The sequence below is a fragment of the Betta splendens genome, chromosome 1, assembly GCF_900634795.4.
Source record: "Betta splendens chromosome 1, fBetSpl5.4, whole genome shotgun sequence".
Taxonomy (NCBI): domain Eukaryota; kingdom Metazoa; phylum Chordata; class Actinopteri; order Anabantiformes; family Osphronemidae; genus Betta; species Betta splendens.
The window spans coordinates 3,805,088-3,824,147 of record NC_040881.3 but is presented as its reverse complement, the minus strand read 5'-3'; the positions used below and the strand labels follow the sequence as shown (position 1 = coordinate 3,824,147).

At 47.0% G+C, this 19,060-nt stretch overlaps 1 protein-coding gene across 1 annotated transcript in view; it reads left to right on the top strand.

Moving 5' to 3' along the window:
* Positions 1-2,164: 2,164 nt before the first annotated feature.
* myo15ab (myosin XVAb) overlaps positions 2,165-19,060 on the top strand; it is a 35,805-nt gene continuing 18,909 nt past the window's right edge. The window contains exons 1-25 of the mRNA XM_029150972.3: positions 2,165-2,672; positions 4,690-4,825; positions 4,941-7,670; positions 8,207-10,195; positions 10,540-10,650; positions 10,758-11,075; positions 11,211-11,408; positions 11,533-11,765; positions 11,947-12,340; positions 12,578-12,660; positions 13,036-13,099; positions 13,184-13,293; positions 13,603-13,677; positions 13,932-14,022; positions 14,127-14,132; positions 14,220-14,323; positions 14,996-15,059; positions 15,242-15,355; positions 16,336-16,497; positions 16,602-16,715; positions 16,777-16,835; positions 17,162-17,285; positions 17,391-17,486; positions 17,956-18,087; positions 18,859-18,984. Coding sequence (XP_029006805.1) covers positions 4,998-7,670; positions 8,207-10,195; positions 10,540-10,650; positions 10,758-11,075; positions 11,211-11,408; positions 11,533-11,765; positions 11,947-12,340; positions 12,578-12,660; positions 13,036-13,099; positions 13,184-13,293; positions 13,603-13,677; positions 13,932-14,022; positions 14,127-14,132; positions 14,220-14,323; positions 14,996-15,059; positions 15,242-15,355; positions 16,336-16,497; positions 16,602-16,715; positions 16,777-16,835; positions 17,162-17,285; positions 17,391-17,486; positions 17,956-18,087; positions 18,859-18,984 — 7,440 coding nt within the window. The 5' untranslated portion in view covers positions 2,165-2,672; positions 4,690-4,825; positions 4,941-4,997. The remainder of the gene's footprint in view (positions 2,673-4,689; positions 4,826-4,940; positions 7,671-8,206; positions 10,196-10,539; positions 10,651-10,757; positions 11,076-11,210; positions 11,409-11,532; positions 11,766-11,946; positions 12,341-12,577; positions 12,661-13,035; positions 13,100-13,183; positions 13,294-13,602; positions 13,678-13,931; positions 14,023-14,126; positions 14,133-14,219; positions 14,324-14,995; positions 15,060-15,241; positions 15,356-16,335; positions 16,498-16,601; positions 16,716-16,776; positions 16,836-17,161; positions 17,286-17,390; positions 17,487-17,955; positions 18,088-18,858; positions 18,985-19,060) is intronic.

Here is a 19,060-nt window from a genome sequence, read left to right as displayed (position 1 = left end):
GGGGGTACTGTCATGATCCGTGTCTTTGTTTCTAGTTGTTCCCTGTTTTCACGTCATGTCCTGCTTGTCTTATTTCACGCCATGTCCTGTGTAATACTACTTCCTGTTTTATTTTGGTAGCCTCCTGGTTTCTGTTCCTGTTTTAGCTTTACTTCCGGTTTCTTGTCTTGTCACAGCTGTCCCTGCTCATTACCCACACCTGCACTCTGTTAGTCATCAAGTCACTGTGTATTTAACCACCACCTGTGTCCTTAGTTCCCTGCCAGATTGTCGTATTCGAGTTCCCTGAGTGTTCGTGTTTCATGAGTTGAGTTCCCTGAGTGTTCGTGTTTCTCGTGTCGTGTTCCTGTCTGTGTCGTGTATCCTGCCCGACCCTGGATTATCTACTTACCGTGAGTTTTTGCCTGTTCCCTGTCTGTACTTTCGCCGAGCCTTTTCGTGTATGACCTGGACCGTCTGACCGTGCCTTTAAGAATAAACCTTTTGTTGATTATAATATCGCCTCCGTGCTGTGCATGTGGGTTCGCCGTCTGCCTGCTTCGAGTCCCTGACACACGCAGAGCCACTTGACAACAGCGGAGATGAGCTCACATTCCTCAATTCACTACTGATACAAGCGTGTACCTATGATTAAAGTACTACGTAAGTACACACCAAAATACAAATATAATACTTACAGATGTCAAACCATGTCAGAGAGGTGGAAGCCATGTTGGTGAGGTGTGCAGAAGAAGCAGGCTGCCACAGCATGTGTATGTGTGTGTGGAGGCGGTGCTCACATTTGATTGGACAGTGTCTGTATAAGTTAATTGAAACATTAATTATGCATAATCTGCTCTTTTCAGACGTTTGGTACCTGCTCTGTCATTTAATGAAGTGAGGCTGGCTTTGTGATAAGATTTAACTTGGACTGTTGTCTCCTTTCTACAGGTATAATCTGATTGGCCAGTTTAATTGGAGGGTGGAGTCCCGTTTTGGAAATAGCTGCTGAGTTGTATAGATGAGTGTCCATGTGAGTCATTCTAACTCATTGCTTCTTTCCTTCCTTCCTTCTTTAACTGACTGATTTGCTTTCTAGTAACAGAGACCCCTTAAGACCGACCCAACTGTTTTCATGGTGATGGTATGACACATAATTTTAGTCATGAATCAATAAAATGACTTACACTGATGGTAACGTGTGGACGAACGTTCAGTATGAGAACATTAACAATTACCAAACTTTTAATGCATTGCAGGTCAACATGTGAAATTGACCCAACATCAGAAGCTGACAGAATGGTGCTGAATGCATTTAGATGAATGAATGAAATATTGTTTTATTCTCTATATTTTATTTTATTACCTTAGCATATTTCAGCATACTCTACCTGCCTATAACAGGCTGCACTACAATGCAAATACAGAGTTTCTGCTTATTAAGACTTCTTGAACTCTGCACATTCCCTGAATAATCAGCCCATTACCTCTCACATTTCACCTGCTGCATACTGGGGTTCTGCTCTCCACACGTCCACACAAACCAACCACTGCATGGGGAGCGAAGGGCCAAAGATTTAGAATAAATCAATTGCACATTAGTGTGCATTGATGTGCGCTGGCAAAAAATGAAAGCAGTGCTCCAGTTTCATGAAGAAGGAGGCTGAAGATCTGAATGCGCCGTTTGGCTGCCAGCTGCAAACCCACAACAGAATATTAAAATTGGTTTCTCTCCGAAGCCTGCACATTTGCCTGTTGGTTGATGCGCATGTAAGTCACCGTTTCACCAACAGCTGCTAAAAATAGCTCCAAGGTGGCCAAAGGCTTGCTTTTCAAACACCAGCGAGGTCTTGCGTCGTGGTTCTCCGCGGTGGGTTCAAAATCAAAGCCGAAAGCTGTTTTGATGCGATCGACCAGCCGGTCGTGTGGGGGAGACGGCAAGGTCGTCTGGGTTATGGAGAGACTCCAGTGGAGACGCAGCAGCTTGCGGGCTGCGTGCGGTTTGCTGTCAGGCGGGTCCCCCTGGCGGCCGACGCGAGCATCGCTGGTGCGGGGGACCTTCACAGCGCATTCTCTTGCTTTAACTCTCACCTTCATCTGTTATGCTCCATTTACCCCTTGAGCCATCTCATGACACACTTCCCCAACGTGCTCAGGCTGGATGAGAGGAAATGTTAAATAAAAAGCGCGATGACACCTCGACGCGGGAGGGAACGCGCGCTCCACGCAGAATTAAGAGCGGCAGCATAGGCTCAGATGAAAACGCGTATTAATATTTACATTTCGCCAATAATTCATGGAAACGTGTTTACTTTATTATTTTATTTTTTCCGCCGCACACATCAGTGCGTATCAGCCTGTACCGACACTGCCTCCCGCGGCGCTCATCAGCTCTCACCGCAGTGTGTGGAACCGAAGCCCACGGCCTGTCGCCGAAGAATAGCGCTCGTTAAATATTCATCCTCCATTCCCAGTGGCACACTTTTCCTCCCCGCTGAGCGACCCCTGTTGCTTTTGAGCCTCTCCGCACACAGTTGGGAAAGCCGTGCGTAACCAGGACACGGAAACATGTGACGGGGAATTGTTGCACTGCAACTTTCCCGTATTCGGCCCGCAGTCCAGGAGGATGGAGGCACGAGACTACAGAGCCCTGGTGACGAGCGCCTTCAGAGGCCGGGTGTGCCGGAGGACAGGTAGGAGCGCCCCCTCCTCTTACTAACGCGCACGCACACGCACATACACGTCTTCCGTGCTTGAAAACAAACGCAGCGACTGCAGGCCTGTCAACTTACTCCACAAACTGCTGGGAGTGCTGCAGGTGTAATTCTGCTCCACTAGATAGCAGCAGATTGCTGCGTGTGCGTGCGTGCGTGTGTCAATGTGCGTGCGTGCGTGCGTGTAAAAGACGGTCTGCTGCTCCCCCTCAGGACCGGAATGCTTAATGCTGAGCGCCACCTCTGTCATGAGTCTGCTTTTTTCTCCTGGGCATGTGTCCCAGCTTCTCTATGTTGTCTCTTCTCTACAAATTCGATCAAAAGATGGAGGACCACCTGCCAACAGAGATTGCTATGGGACGAGAGAGGAAGCGACTACTCAGGGCTTTTCACATTTGATTGAGTCTTTTTATTCTGCTTCAAAGTCGAACGTAAGGTTCAAGACAAACGCTTTCATCGAGCTCTCTGTCTGTTTAATGTGCTCAGAAACACAGCTCCGCACACACACACACACACACACACACACACACACACACACACACACACACACACACACTGCTTGGTAATGATCAGATAGTTTTACAAACCTAGAGCAAAAGATCAGGATCTGGCAACCAAACACCTGTACCCTGTAACGGGACAGATCTAGCAATCCGACTCCTTCTCTCTGAAAGAGGAATCATTTGGTTGATGGCACGAATAATCACAACCCTGTTACCGATCCTTCAGCGGCCGTGTGTGTCTGTTTGAGAGTCGCTCCTCTGTCAGCGATACCTAGAGGGAAGACGTCATAGTCTGTCCTGTGTAATAAGTGGGAGTTCTTCTCCTGCTGTTACTCATGTGGAAGTGGGTTGGTGGCTGCCTGCATTGCTCATACTGATGCTATATAAATATGATGTTTCTCAAAGAGATGCGTCACCAGCCTTTACAATCCCGGACACATGGAAGGAGGAGGAGGAGGTTTAAGGTCAGGTAGCATGACTTCATGAAACATACAAAGCATCAGTGATGCAAACATTTCAGGTTGTCACCCGTGGATATTTGTAGATGCGACGGGTTCAAAGTGCCACTCAGGCTTATCTTCTGCATCCACTGTCTGTCTGGCTGTCTCTTTCTCTCTCTCCTCTCTCAACCTTTTTTATTATTTATGCTCCGCCCCCTCAGCCGTCCACAGATCTCCAGTTTCACCTGTGGAGCCGGATGACAAGTTAAGACTCCTGCAACCCGCCACAAGGAACGCATACATATGCACACGCAAGCACGCGTACGTTCACGTAGACGCCCTCTCACACACGCACACACTTGAGCTGTCACACACTGACAGGAGGGTGAGGTGGACAGACTACTGCTGTGGTGTAGTGAGCAACAGAGGACAGAGTGGGTCAGAAGAGAGAGCTCACCGTGACCTGTATTCAGCTTTTTTCTTAACCATCAACAAGGATGCAACGGATTTTGTAGACTTCAGGGATCCTGGCGACCGCTACATTTTCACCTCTGAGCTGTTTGTTACTGAATGTGAAGGTGACTATCGTTAGAAAGCTGTGCTATTTCAGTTTGTCTTTAAGGCTGTTTAAGGCTGATGTTCGTAACCCGCTTTACAGAAAGCTGCGCCACAGGGATCCCACTGTGTGGAAATTAGCAAAACCAATACAGTAATGTGTGTAAACAGTTCACAGTGAGGTTAAGCTTGTGCTGTTAACACATACTGTACTGAGTTAATAGTTCATACTGCTGACACTCAGCAGTCTGTCCTTAAACCCTAACTTTTTGGAGACCTGACCTTAGTCTTGTGGGTGAAAGATTCTTGCTAAAAAATTCAGGCTAGTGGCCATAAATCATGAAGCAGGGATCACAAATTCAACTTTGGAGAGGTTGGGCCTTAAATATTTCTGAAAACGTTTATGAAATTCTTGGTAGAGGAATGGTGTTGCTAGTTCTTTTTTGTATATAAAGTATCTATGAGATTGCTCCCATTTAGTTATGTCTGTCTGAACAGGAATCTACATGGGGACCAGATTTAGGCAGAGTAAACCCGCTTTGGCCAGGTGGACCTGTCCTCACACAGCTACTGAACCTGCACATAGCACCGGCAGAAAGTCAACCAGGCATATCTAAAGCAGGAATTCAGGAAGGTCAGGTTTCTGGTTATATTTAAACATATCACATTACATTTTCGTTTTAAAGACGTATGTTTAAAATACTCTTACAGTTTCGGATTCAATTATAATGTAATTTGTGTTTTTTAAGGCTAACACCATTGCGAACTGCAGACAGGAAATGGTACACTCCTAGCTTTTTGTCAAAATGGCCGGCAAGAAAGACGCCAAGAAGGACGCAAAGAAGGCAAAGGCTGAAGCCGAGAAAAAGAAGGAGGAGGAAAAGAAGGCGAAAGATGATAAAAAGGGAGGAAAAGATGACAAGAAAGGTGGAAAGGATGATAAAAAGAGCGGGAAAGATGATAAGAAAGGAGGAAAGGATGATAAGAAAGGAGGAAAGAAGGGAAAAGAGGAGCCACCCAAGGGGAAAGATGATGGAAAGAAAGGAAAAGACAAGGGGAAAGGTAAGAAAGTCGAGTCTGAGGAGGAAGAGGATGAACTTTTGAGTGGTGAGGAAGAGGAAGAAGAGTTTAGTGAAGGAGATGAAGACGAGGACTACTCAGAAGATGACAGGAGAGGAAAGGGACGAGGAGGCAAAGGTGCTAAGGGAAAGAAAGGGGGGAAGTCTAGACGTGGAGACGAGTCTGAAGAAGATGACGAGGAGGATGAAGATGAAGATGAGGAGGATGAGGAGGATGATTATGGCAAATCCAAAAAGAAAGCTAAAGGAGGGAAATCTGATGTAGATGCAAAAAAGAAAAAAGCCAAAAAGAAAGAAGAACCTCCACCCGGGCCAACACGGGAAATTCCAAGAAAAGGACTGAAAAACATGTCGAGGATGTTCATGAAGTTTTCTGGCTTCAAAAGACGCAGGAACAGCAGAAAGAAGCTAAAAAGCACATCGCGTTTGTTCCTAGGGTTAGGGAGGAGAAAGACCCGGCTTGCTAAGAAGAAACGTCGAAAGTCCATGCTAAAGAACACGTCTCGATTCATGATGAGATTTAAGGCCAGCAAAAAGAGAAAAAAGGAGAAGGAGGCAGCAGCAAATAGTGGAAATAAGCCAACTTATATGCTGCTTCGTCTCGGAGGGAATAAGTCAAGTGAGAAGAAGGGGGGCTTCTTCAAAGGCCTATTTAAAAAAAAGGCGGGTGATGGGCCCAGCGACGGCTTCAAGCTTCGAAGCGTGTTGCTAGGTAAAGTTGCAGCAGCAACTAACTGGCTAACCAATCGTTTTCTGTCTACTAAGATACGAGGGAATTCGGGACGTAGAGGATACAGAAGACAAGGCAAAGGTTATCCCCGAGGTTACCTAAACGATGGTTATGAGGAAGAGATGGAGGCTCTTGGATACGGTCAGCGGCGTTCATTGCATCAGAAAGGCTACCAAGGCTATGGCGATGGTTATGGGGATCATGGGCAGTTTGGCTACTACGACAATGGCGGAGGGGAAGGAGACTATCAAGACTTTGGGTACTATGAAGATGAAAGACTCTATGATTCAAATGGCGAATATTATGAAGGTGGATTTTACGATGAGGGCATGGGGGACTACTATAACCATTATTCCTCCGCTCTAGGTCACAGCCAGGAAGCAGATTATTATGGCTACCAGCAACAAGCCATGTATGGTGATGAGGGTCTGGACTATTATGCCATAATGGGTGAAGACCAAATGTACGGAGGAGAGATGGATGGATTCCTTGAGCCTCAGGCTTACTATGATGAAAATGGTCAACTTGTTTACTGTGATGATGCACAAGGAGGTGGATACTATGATGGACAGGCAGGATATTACGACGACCCGTACGCAGCAACCATGGGAATGCAAGGGGGATTTCCAACAGACTATCAACTCAGCTATGGTGATAGTAGCGTGCCCTACAATGACTTCAGCTCACAGCTGGCCACTGGATTCCTACAACCAGGACAACAGGCTTTTGGTTTTGGAGGGCAAGGGATGAGTCAGGTACAGGGTCTCTATGGGGACCAGTACACGGGTCAGTCAGATCAATATGCAGATGATGCTGGTGTAGTTCAGGGAGGAGAAATGACATTCAGAGTGCCTAGACCTCAAGTTCGCCTGTTTGGAAAGGAGCGTCTAGATGTGCCCCTGCCCCCTCCACCAACCTTGCCGCCAGATCCAGAATTTGAAGATATGTCAGAAATCCAGTATGAAGACCAGGTTCTTCTTGTACCTGGTCAGTCCAGTGGCATTATGTCACCCCAACAGCATATGATGGCACCACAACAACAAATGAGGATGTCACCTCAACAGCAAATAATGTCACCTTCTCAGCAAATGATGATGTCACCCCAACAACAAATGATGATGTCACCCCAACAACAAATGATGTCAGCACAAGAACAAATGGTGATGTCTCCCCATCAACAACTGCTGACACCACAACAACAAATGATGTCAGCACAAGAACAAATGATGATGTCTACACATCAACAAATGCTGACACCACAACAACAAATGATATCAGCCCATGAACCAATGATGATGCCCCCACAGACAGTGTCACCACAGCAGCAGATGATGTCACCACAGCAGCAGATGATGTCACCACAGCAGCAGATGATGTCACCACAGCAACAGATGATGTTACAAGAAATGAATATGTCTCCAGTTATGTCATCAGAGCAATTAATGATGTTGCAACAAGAACAAAGTCTGTCTCCCCAAATGATCCCAACACAAATTATGTCACCAGAGCAGCAGATGATGGTCTCTCAGCAACAGATGATGCCCCAGCAGATAATGTCACACCAGGATATGTTGACAGAACAAATGATGTCACCACAAGAGCAGATAATGTCACAGCAAATTATGTTGCCCCAGCAACAGGTGATGTCACCACAAATGATTACTCCACAGGTACAGTAACATTAACTCAGCATCGTTTTCCTTAGTGTCAGATGGTCAAAAACTTTACTAAGTGATGAAATAAATATGTGACGTTATATTATAGACATCTACACTGCTAGTAAGTAACCACCTTCAGTTTATCTCAGTCCACAGGGTTAATGCTATTCATCTTATGTATGTTGTATTATATATTTACTACTAGAAATAAAAACATATGTGACATAATTCATTAATGTTTGTTATTACAGTACAGATTATTTAATCACATTCACTAGACAGTTTCTCAGACTTTTTTTGATTTGTCACTAGCAGCTAATTTTGAAATAGTCTCTCTTTTTCTACAAGTTTGCTTTAACAATTGATGTATTACAGGATTTATATATACATACTATAATAGCAGTCTAATTTCTGTTACAACTTATTATTTATTTTTGACTCATTACCAACATCCAGTTTCCATATCTCACAATTGCCTTATTTAGTTTTAGTAGGAAAACAATGTTATTGTTCATTAATCTATTCAGTGATTATTTTTGTTTATCCAGCAGCAGATGATGACAGACCCCATGATGATGCCACAGCAGCAGGGTTATGGCCCACCGTTAATCCCCACTCCCACTGCTATGATTATCAAGCAAGCAAATATGTCTCCCCTTCCTGCTCGACGGCTTCAGCCCTCTCCCACTCCTTCCCGGCGCTCTGTCATCATTCCCTCCCCACAGATGCAACGCCATCCTTCTGCCATGACTTCCCCAGTGCCTTCTCCTATGCTTCCCCGAAGAATAAGCCCTTCCCCACAAGCATCCATGAGAGGTGGCTTCATGAATGCCCATAGACCCCCTTCTGTAGTGTCAAGAAGGATCTCGCCACCTTCCTCCCCACAGGCATCTCCCCTTGCCCCTCGTCGAATGCAATCTCATAGGTCACCGTCTCCTGTGGCTCGCAGACCATCACCTCCTCAGTCTCCTCGTGCCTCAATGATGAGACAAAGTCGTCCAACGTCACCAAGAATATCAATGAGGCAGCATTCTCCACCTCCCTCACCTCGTTCTTCAATGAGGAGACGAAGTCCTCCACCCTCACCACCTCCTGCTCGTAGCCAATTTGGAGGCAGAAAGATGCATGGTTCACCCTCCCCACCCCTATCCCCTGATCATGCATCTGTAACTCTCTCTCCACAGCTTAGTAGAAGACCATCTCCTTCTCCCTCTATGTCTCATCGCAGTTTTTCTCCTGCAGGGCCCCGTCCTGCCCAATCATCCCCAACCCTTTCTCGTCGCTCAACTAGGCTAATCAGGGACCCCACCCCATTGGCCAGGCCTAGGATGGGCGGAAATGTTCCTTTAGGTACAGTCAGACCCTCCCCTATGGGGCTTAGAGGGCGTCCAGTTCCACCACCCACCCAGAATGTGCGTCCATTTCGTGCCTCTTCCATAAGAAGCAATAGGTCTTCAGTTCTCACCGTGGATTCCTCCCTGCATTCTTCCCCGTTCCACTCCCCTCACATGGTCCACCGTGCCCCACTGGGAAGGAGAGAATCTGGCCGATTTCCTCCTCGGCCTATAGCTCGAGGACGTCCCCTTATGGCTCGGCAGTCTGTAAGAAGTATGCCTCGTGCCTCTCCTTCTCCTTCCCTTAAACACATGTCTCGTTCTGCATCCCCGCGTCTCTCTCCTCGACTTTCTCGTCCATCCTCCACCATCCTTTTCCCCGAAGCTGCCCATCCGCCCACATTTCCCCCTGAAACCTTTGCACCCTATGCTGATGGCTATAATGAGGAGATTCTTCAGGACAGCCCTTCATCTCCTCTGCTTCCCGGGGCTTTACAGAATGAAGCTTTGCGAGGTGCATCCTATGTTTCTCCCCTACAAAGACCAGCATCACCTTATGAGCAGCCAATGGCCCCTTCCTCTCCAGTATTGTCTAGAGCAATGCAAAATCAAGCAGTGAGAGAAGCATCGTACGTTTCTCCTCTTCAAAGACCTCAGTCCCCATATCCTGCATCTGTACCTTCCAGTCCAATGCTCCCTGGAGCCATGAGACATGGTCAGGCACTTAGAGGTGTTGCTTCTTATCAGACACCACAGCTCCGTTCACCATATGGACCAACTGTTGTCACCTCATATGATTACATCTCTGAGCCTGGCCCAGCACCCCTGCTCCACGATGCCTTACAGCACCGGTCTGATTTGCAGGACGTCTCGTCTTTAAGATCTCCATTGATGCAACGCCGTAGCCCATATGTAACAGCTGGACCTCAACTCCACAGTGCATTACAACAGAGCCCAAACCTCCGCCACGCATCTTATCAGACACCCATGCAACTGAGACGGTCCCCATATAGGCACTCTGCTCCAATGTTGGGAAATGCCCTTCAAAATTCACAGATGATGCAGGCATCATACCGGTTGCCTGATGGGACCCTGGTATCACCATATGCAGATTCACGGTCCTCCCCACTGCTTGGTCATGCTTTGCAAAACCAACAAGTACGTGGAGCCACATACACCTTGCCCGATGGGTCAGTTATCAGGGTGGGTAAGACACATCTTGCAACAAAGCAGAGTTCACACTTCAAGCTACTGTAGCATTTATTGCAATAGAAACCTTGCATAATTCATCAGTACACCACCACAATGCAAGAGAACACCAAGTGAGAGCAATTTAAAGCCTATATAAGAAGAAAAAACTAAAAAGAAATCACCATCTTTGTTGGTGTGTATAACCACATTTATATCAGAAAACAACTATCCAACAACAGCACAGTGATTTGTAGCTTTAAGCGTGAACACCCTGTTACTATACAACCAGAAGTGTATGTCGATAAAATTCAAATTTTTCTTTCTAACGTCCTTTTTTTCTGACACCACCCTCACAGGACCCTCGTATTCCCCTGTCTCCTAACCTTTCCAGAGCTCTTCAGAATCAGGATGTCAAGGCTGCTTCATATACTCTTCCTGATGGCACCATTGTTGACCCCAGACAACGAGTAACCCATGACTCTCGACTTCAATCAAATACATTTTCCCCTTTGTTATATTGTATTCAGACTTTGATAGTTCATGGCTAAAGTTGGATGTTTATGTGTCTTTTTAGCAACCAATTTCTCCAAACCTGGCTAAGGCTTTGAACAACCCTGCTCTGCGTGAAGCTTCCTACACACTGCCCAATGGTACCATTGTGATTGAACCCAAAAAACCAAAGTCTCCAAACCTGACTGCCGCACTTCAGAACCCTTACCTAAAAAGCGCATCATATACCCTGCCTGATGGCACTATTGTCATTGACCCATGGAGGCCCACCTCTCCGAACCTGTCCAGTGCCCTACAAAACTCTGCCCTACGGAGCGCTTCTTTCACGCTGCCGGATGGGGTTCATGACCCGAATATACCGATGTCACCAAACCTGGCCAAGGTTAGCTTTGAAGACACATTGCCATGACAGACTGTTGTTTAACTGTTCTCTTGATATAAAGATATAGTTTTACTGTGATTTTATCAAAGTAAAGTACTTTTAGCCTTAACTGAAACCAGCTGTTGCACTCATTAGGCCCTCAATAACCCAGCCCTGAAAGGAGCTACGTACACCCTCCCAGATGGAACTATTATAGTTGACCCCAGGAAACCAAAGAGCCCTACCTTGGCAGCTGCCCTGCAGAACCCTTATCTACGGGGTGTGTCCTACACCCTGCCCGATGGAACCATCATCATTGACCCAAGGAAACCAGTTGGACCTGAACTATCGAAAGTATTCAACATTTATCCAAATTTAACTTGGTTGCAGTCTAAATAGTTTCTGTGTTTGCTTTAGGGAAAATATAACTAATTATAAGCAAAACGTCTATTAAGCATTTGTTGTCCTGCACCCACAGGCCCTTTTAAATCAAAACCTTCGTCATGCAACCTATCACCTCCCTGATGGCTCTCTGGTCATCCCCGGCCAGAAGCCCAATCTTTCATCTGCTCTGAGGCGAAACACAGCACTTCGTTCAGCAGATCTCTATCACCTGTCAGATGGCTCTGTGCTGTCAGGTGTGCCCAAACCGTCCCCTCCCAACGTTTCCTCTGCGCTGCAAAATGAGGACCTCCGTGGTGTCACTTACAGGTAGGGAATTACAACATTAATGGAGACTAGGACAGTGCATAAGCAGGTAGGCTTATCCAGGCGTTAAGAGTTAACTGTTGGGAAATGAACCTGCAAGTGAGGCAATAACCAGTGGAGAAGAAGTCGTGTTTATTTCATTGTTTGTTACAGACCTTATTTAAAACTAACATTTTCCCCACAGGCTTCCTGACGGGTCTCTTCTTACTCGTCGGTTCCACAACCCAAGCCTGTCTGATGCCATCCAAAACCAGCATCTTCGATACGCCTCGTACAGGGTGCCAACCGCTCTGCAGGGTCAAGATTACCGCTACGCTGTGGTTCCTCCCTATGGGCCACGCTCAGGCCACTGGGCCAGGAATGCTCGGGGGGGCGCGGAGGGAGGAGAGGACATCTGGGCAGCCGAGAGGGTTTTGCCTCATGGAACCATCCAGCATTTGGCAAAATGGTCGATGTACAAGGAAGACGGGATGCTGGAAGGATATTCACCTACACCGCGGTTCGTCGACGGGCATCCTCAAGACCCTGGATGGAGTCCTGAGAGAGACAGAGTACCTGGTCAAAGCTGGTATGATAAGGTAGCTAAATGTGTTATTTAACATGTTAATATGCCCATTTTTCATGGCAGGTAATTGACAGTACTTCAGTATTGGAAAAAGTGAAATACAGATGTTGTTTGAGAACAAAGAATGGGCAACAGCACGCTTTGCATTTGTGGATACTTATATCTGTTCTGCATCACATACTGACATCAGCCTTTAAGCTTTGACAGTGTTGGACTAATCACAGACCATTACGTGTGTGTGTGTGTTCAGATCTACTCAATCCTAACCATGCCCACAACGAGCCACAGGGTAAAGCGCTGGGCCGAAGGAATGGAGGACATGACACAGCTGCCGTAAGCGATTCAGTAATAACAAACAGCCTCGCAGCTCGTTCACTCGTGTCACACACACACGCACAAGCACTTTGTTGCTCCAGTGTGAACGTGTCTTCAGTTTCTGCAAGTGTGTGTGTGTGTGTTTCACTGAGCCTGCAGGCTTTGAAAATCCTTGAGCTCAAAAAGAAATCCCCAGCATTAGGTATCTTAAGTACATAAGTGTTTTAATAAGACGAGGCACCAAAGTACTGTAGATCTTCACTGACTGTGAGGAAAGTCCATCGGTTTAGATCCAATTGTTTAAAGAGAAATTGCTTTAGCTTTGACTTTATATAGTTTGACCAGACAGGGGAAGTCTCCGCTGTGTTTAATGTCCTCCATGTGTAATTCCAGTGAGCTGAATGAGACCACAGTGCTGATGAACCTGAAGAAGCGCTACGACCAGGACCTCCTCTATGTGCGTACTTTCTAATAGAAGAACGCTCATACTTTGCTGTGCAACTGCTCTTGACACCTTCTTCTTTGCTCCTCCACAACACAGACCTACATAGGCAGCATCCTCATGTCCGTGAACCCCTACAAGCTGCTCAACATCTACGGCACCGACATGGTGCTTCAGTACGAAGGCCGCAGCCTGAGCGACAACCCTCCGTAAGACCAGGATTATTATTATGTGGTTTATTGTGTCGCTGTGTGTGATTACAAGGGTTGTAAGCTGTGCTGTGAGGAACAGGATGGTGGTAAATACCGTAGGTGTGTAAATGCCAGCACTCTCAGGTGTTAGTAAGCGGCTCCTGTTACACGGTAGCTAGTCGGTTGCCAGGGAAGAGTTTGGTTATGGATTTCATTACCACTTCACGTGGTCAAGCATGCGCACACACACACACACACACACACACACACACACACACACACACACACACGTCCAAAGTGACTAAAGCGTGTTTTGTTTTGTTGTAGTCATCTCTTTGCCATTGCTAACCTCTCATACTCCACCATGATGGATGCCAAAAGGGACCAGTGTATTGTGATCAGGTATGTGAGTCAGGTCTTCAATCTGCTGCTCATTTTAACAAGAAGCCCAAATTCTACAACTTACTTTATAGTAAATGATAAATGGTGCATGCACTTGTATAGTGCCTTTATAGTGTGATATTACATTTGACTTTTTAAACATCATTTCCTCATTCTCATTCTTTTTTGATTAATTGAGGGGAAGATGTGATATGAAAACAAAAGAAAGAGATTATGTCATGTGTCATGTGTCATGTGTGTGTTTGTTGTTACAGTGGAGAAAGCGGGTCAGGAAAGACCGAAGCTACAAAACTGATCCTGCGTTACCTGACAGCCATACATCACAAACGCAACGTGACACAACAGGTTGAGTTTAACCTCCAACACACGAAAACATCCCAAACTACAGACATTTACGCTGATACTGCTCTCCTTTGTCTTCTCTCATCCCTTTAACCGTCTCCCATCAGATAGAGGTAAAACATCCTTTTGTCTCAGCTCCACTGACAAACATCATCCCAGTAAAGGTTAATGGAGGTAACAGTTCAGTTGCTGTTCATTAGATCCTGGAGGCCACGCCGCTGTTGGAGTCTTTTGGGAATGCCAAAACAGTTAGAAACGACAACTCCTCACGCTTTGGCAAATACACGCAGATCTTCATGGAGGAGTAAGTACTTACACATACTGTACTCTCTAACAGTGATTTAGCTGCTTATGTTGCCGTAAGAAGCTAACGTGAACCAAACTAAGCATTGGATGATGCATGATGCTTTCTTTTCAAAGTGATAATTAAATATAAAATGATAATAGTTGGGAGGCAGTGGTCAGTTTAAGACCACAGAAGCAAAGTTAAAACCTGAAAAAGCAGCACTTTTCACTCTAAAGGCCTGAAGCCCAGTGGAGCTGCTCAGTGGCCACAGGTCAGGTCGAACAGCTTCAGGGTGTGAGTGTGTGAACAGGATCAAGGCTTCCACAGTGAGTGAAGATCCCCGGAATGAAAAAACCTTATATTCCTTTTTAACACAGCAAATTAATAAACGGGAAAAATATTTGAAAGCTGCAGCTGATAAAATTTTATACTTTAGTTAGCATAGTTAGTATAGATGCTGCATTGCATCCCTTAAAAGTTCTCCTATAGGTTTCAGCTCCCACACACTTTGAGGATTCTCTAACAGAAGAGGGGCTCTGATCATCTGTTCTGTGAATTAACCCACATAATGTGTGTGTGTGTGTGTGTGTGTGTGTGTGTGTGTGTGTGTGTGTGTGTGTGTGTGTGTGTGTGTGTGTGTGTGTGTGTGTGTGTGTGTGTGTGTGTGTGTGTGTGTGTGCCTCGTCCCAGGGGTGTAATCAGCGGTGCCATAACGTCTCAGTACCTGCTGGAGAAGTCCCGCATTGTATTTCAGGTGAAAAAGACCGCAACACACACAGATGCACACATACGTCTCAGGTGTTTAGCCAGAGTCACCTTTCAACTGAGTCACCCACAGAAAGGGGAGATGGTGGAGCCCGAGAGGTGTCAAAGATCTCCACAGCGTGGGGTGACGCGTTGTTACGTCTCACCGTGTCTGTGCTCCTTCGTCCACAGGCCAAATCGGAGCGCAACTACCACATCTTCTACGAGATGCTGGCAGGTCTTCCTCCTCAGGAGAAGCGCTCGTTGTACCTGCAGGAAGCTGAGACTTATTATTATCTGAATCAGGTGTGTTCGCAGACGCACACGCGCGCATGCACACATGCACAGGGCACAGATAAGGAGTGGTCACCACAATCAATTTCACACGCTTTGTAACAAATGAGGTGTCAATTTTTTTTAAAGTGACATTTATTCCATCGAGTGATTAATGGCAACAAATATAAAACACAGTGTGGCACGTGAAGAAGTCGTGAATAACCTTTTCAGTGTGGAACCTCTGCATTCCACATAAATAGATAAACAAATGGAGTTGATCGATTTAATACTTGCTCACAGTAAAGTATCAGGGGCTCCTGTCTAATGTGTTTGCGCCTATTTAGGTCACTGGATTGTATTGAATTAAACTGAACACGTGTTCCTAGTAAAGTGGCCAGTGAGTGTGGCTCAAACCCCAGGAATCCATTTGTTGCTCAGTAGATGTCCATCCATCCAGACAGACAACCATTCACACACATAAACTCACACCTACGGCTAATCTACATTGACCAATGAACCTGATGCATGTTTGTGGACCGTGGGAGGAAACCCGGAGAACCCACGCGGAGAACCCACGGGGAGAACATGCAAACTCCACACAGAACGGCCCAGATCCGCCCTGGGAATCGAACCCAGGACCTTCTTGCTGCGAGGCGACGGTACTCACTGAAAGAGACAGAAGCTTGTTTTTTTTTTTTTATCGCTCCAAGTTGCTGGTATCGTTTCTGGTTCCTGGATATTCACGTTATTGACGTGCGATGCGTGAGTTCCAGCACCTGTGCGTCTCTGCCCTCTCTGGTTGCTCACGTGCTCTGTTTTGCCTGTAATTAACACCCAGCTGCCACGTCACAGTGTGCTGACGCGACCTCACGCACACTTCTGCGTGGTGAAGGTGAAACTTCAAGCCCCTGGAGGTCGGCAAGAAGGAAACCTGCTGCTGATAAGATGCTCTCTAATTAGCGCTCTGATCAAACAGTGGCTGATAACATGCATGTGTGTGACGGCTGCAGGGAGGGGACTGCACCATAGCGGGGAAGGATGATGGGGAGGACTTCAGCCGTCTGCTCAGTGCCATGGACATCCTGTGTTTCAGCTCAGAGGAGCAGTACGGCATCTACAGGCTGCTGTCGTCCGTGCTCCACCTCGGGAACGTCTACTTCCAGCCGCACCAGGTCTCAGCGTCCCTCACACACAGGCCGCCGTGCCTAATTTCATGGCTGAATGCTGCTGATGGTGACGGATGAGGGTGATAATGGAGGCGCGTGTGCCCCCGCAGGCTGAAGGTCAGGAGGTGGCGTCCGTAGTCAGCGCGCAGGAGATCCGGGTGGTGGCGGAGCTGCTGCAAGTGTCGCCCGAAGGCCTGCAGAAGTCTGTCACCTTTAAACTGACGGTGAGGGGAACACGCTGCAGCGCGTGATGCGGCGGCTGCTAACAGATGTTTGACTCCACAGGACACGGTGCGGGAGAAGATCTACACTCCGCTCACTGTGGAGAGTGCTGTGGATGCCAGGTGAGCACAAGTCTCAACATAGCATCTGTTAAATTAAATAGCACGCGCCCACTTCTGCCTGGCGTGACCTGAAATAAAAGCCTCTCTAACAGCCTTGTTTGAGCTTTTTTAACGTCCTAATTTTTTCCCGCGCTCCTTTTTTAACGTCACACCGGGAGACCACTGAGAGGGGGTGAAGACTCTTTGATATTCTCCTCCAATCTTTGATAGAGGCATGTGAGGACAAAGCATGTCAGGGCTCGGGAAAAGATTCTTCAGATGTCCTCTGTTTCCATAGGAACCGGGTTTTCTGTTTCCATAGAAACCTTATTGTGTGTTTTTCATAGAGATGCTGTTGCCAAGATCCTGTACTCGCTGCTGTTTAGTTGGCTGACAGAGCGCATCAACGGGCGCGTCTACCCTCGCGGCGAAGCCCTCTCCATCTCCATACTGGACATTTATGGATTTGAGGTCACGCTCGACCACAGTCTGACTCAATAATGTCACAGCCCTGATGCTTCGTAGCTGACCTGTGTTTAGCGTCATCAACCCTCTTGTCTTCTTTTTACCCCCCAGGATCTACAGGTGAACAGTTTCGAGCAGCTGTGCATCAACTACGCCAATGAGACCTTGCAGGCTTTCTTTATCAAGGTCATCTTCCAGGAGGAGCAGGTCAGGGAGCAACACAGCCCCAGTAGATTCAATGAAATGTCTGTTTCCTGGCTGAGGTTTTTGCATTACAACCTTTAGCTTAAACCTGAGGAAAAATGAGAAGAGGCGCGTTGAAATGCAGTCATTAGACACTGTTTACACGCAATAAACATGCATTTAAATTCAGTTGCTGTGATCAGCGCTGGGGATTAAAGAGCGGTTTTCTCTGGAGGAGAATGATTTCTTGGCCATGCATATATGTAAGAGGGCTTCTCATCGTGTGCCTGATTAATACTTCAGACAGGGCAAGTATCAGTGTGACAGCAGCACATCGGGATGAAAGGGAAGGTCGTCGCATGTGCTAATTCATCCTTGTACTCAAGATTAATTTAATTCAAAGTTGAAATAAAACTCAAAGTAGAGCTGTGCTGTCAGTGCAGAGAAGTCCGGTAGCGGGGAGCGCCCTGGTCAGGCTGTGCTGTGTGCGTAGGAGGAGTACATGCGAGAGCAGCTGGAGTGGCAGCAGCAGCCCTTCAGCCACAACCAGGCCTGTCTCGACCTCATCGCCGCGAAACCGCACGGGATCCTGCGCGTCCTGGACGACCAGTGCAGCTTCCCTCAGGTACGTCTGCGCCTGAGCCCGACTCCACGGGCGCCGGGGACGAGGGTGGAAACCAGAGAAGCGGAACGCGTCCCAGCCACCAGCTGAAACAGAATTACAGAAGAACTTGTGAAATCCCGCGTTACATAAGCGGCGCGTGGAGAAGGCAACAGCTGACAGTAATTCGTGATTCAAACACTGCTCACCTCAGTATGCGAGAGAGAATTAGTTTAAAAAACATTTCACATATTGGATTCCTCATAAAGCAGGAGACTGAAGTTTATTGTAGCCCACTCGGATCGATCCACAACTATCCCACCGCTCCTTTAATTGCCCACCTGCTGCTGTCATTATTCTCGTGGCTCCTAATGCGAGGAGCCCACTGAGCTCATATTGAGGTAAACGTGTTATGGAGCGTCTCCTGTGCTCACGAGAAATATGAACATGGTCCTACACGAGTTAACTGGCCGAGATGTTCTGTTGAAGACACACACACGCACAAATAAACACACACACGCACGCACACACACGCATTCACACACACACACACACACACACACACACACACACACACACACACACACACACTCACTCACTCACTCACTCACTCACTCACTCACTCACACACTCACTCACTCACTCACTCACTCACTCACTCACTCACTCACTCACTCACTCACTCACTCACTCACTCACTCACTCACTCACTCACACACAGGCAGCACACTTTTGTGCTGTAGAGATTTCGTTTCCATGGATCACCAACCGTTAACCGTGTCCAATCATCGCTAGGCAACAGACCACACCTTCCTTCAGAAGTGCCACTATCACCATGGAAACAACCCGCTGTATGCCAGGCCAAAGATGCCACTGCCAGAGTTCACTGTGAAACACTACGCTGGGAGGGTCACCTACCAGGTACACGTCCGTGTTTATAGGCCATTTATTCCCTGTTCTTCTTTTTTAATACATCACCTCCTATTTTAATTCTTTG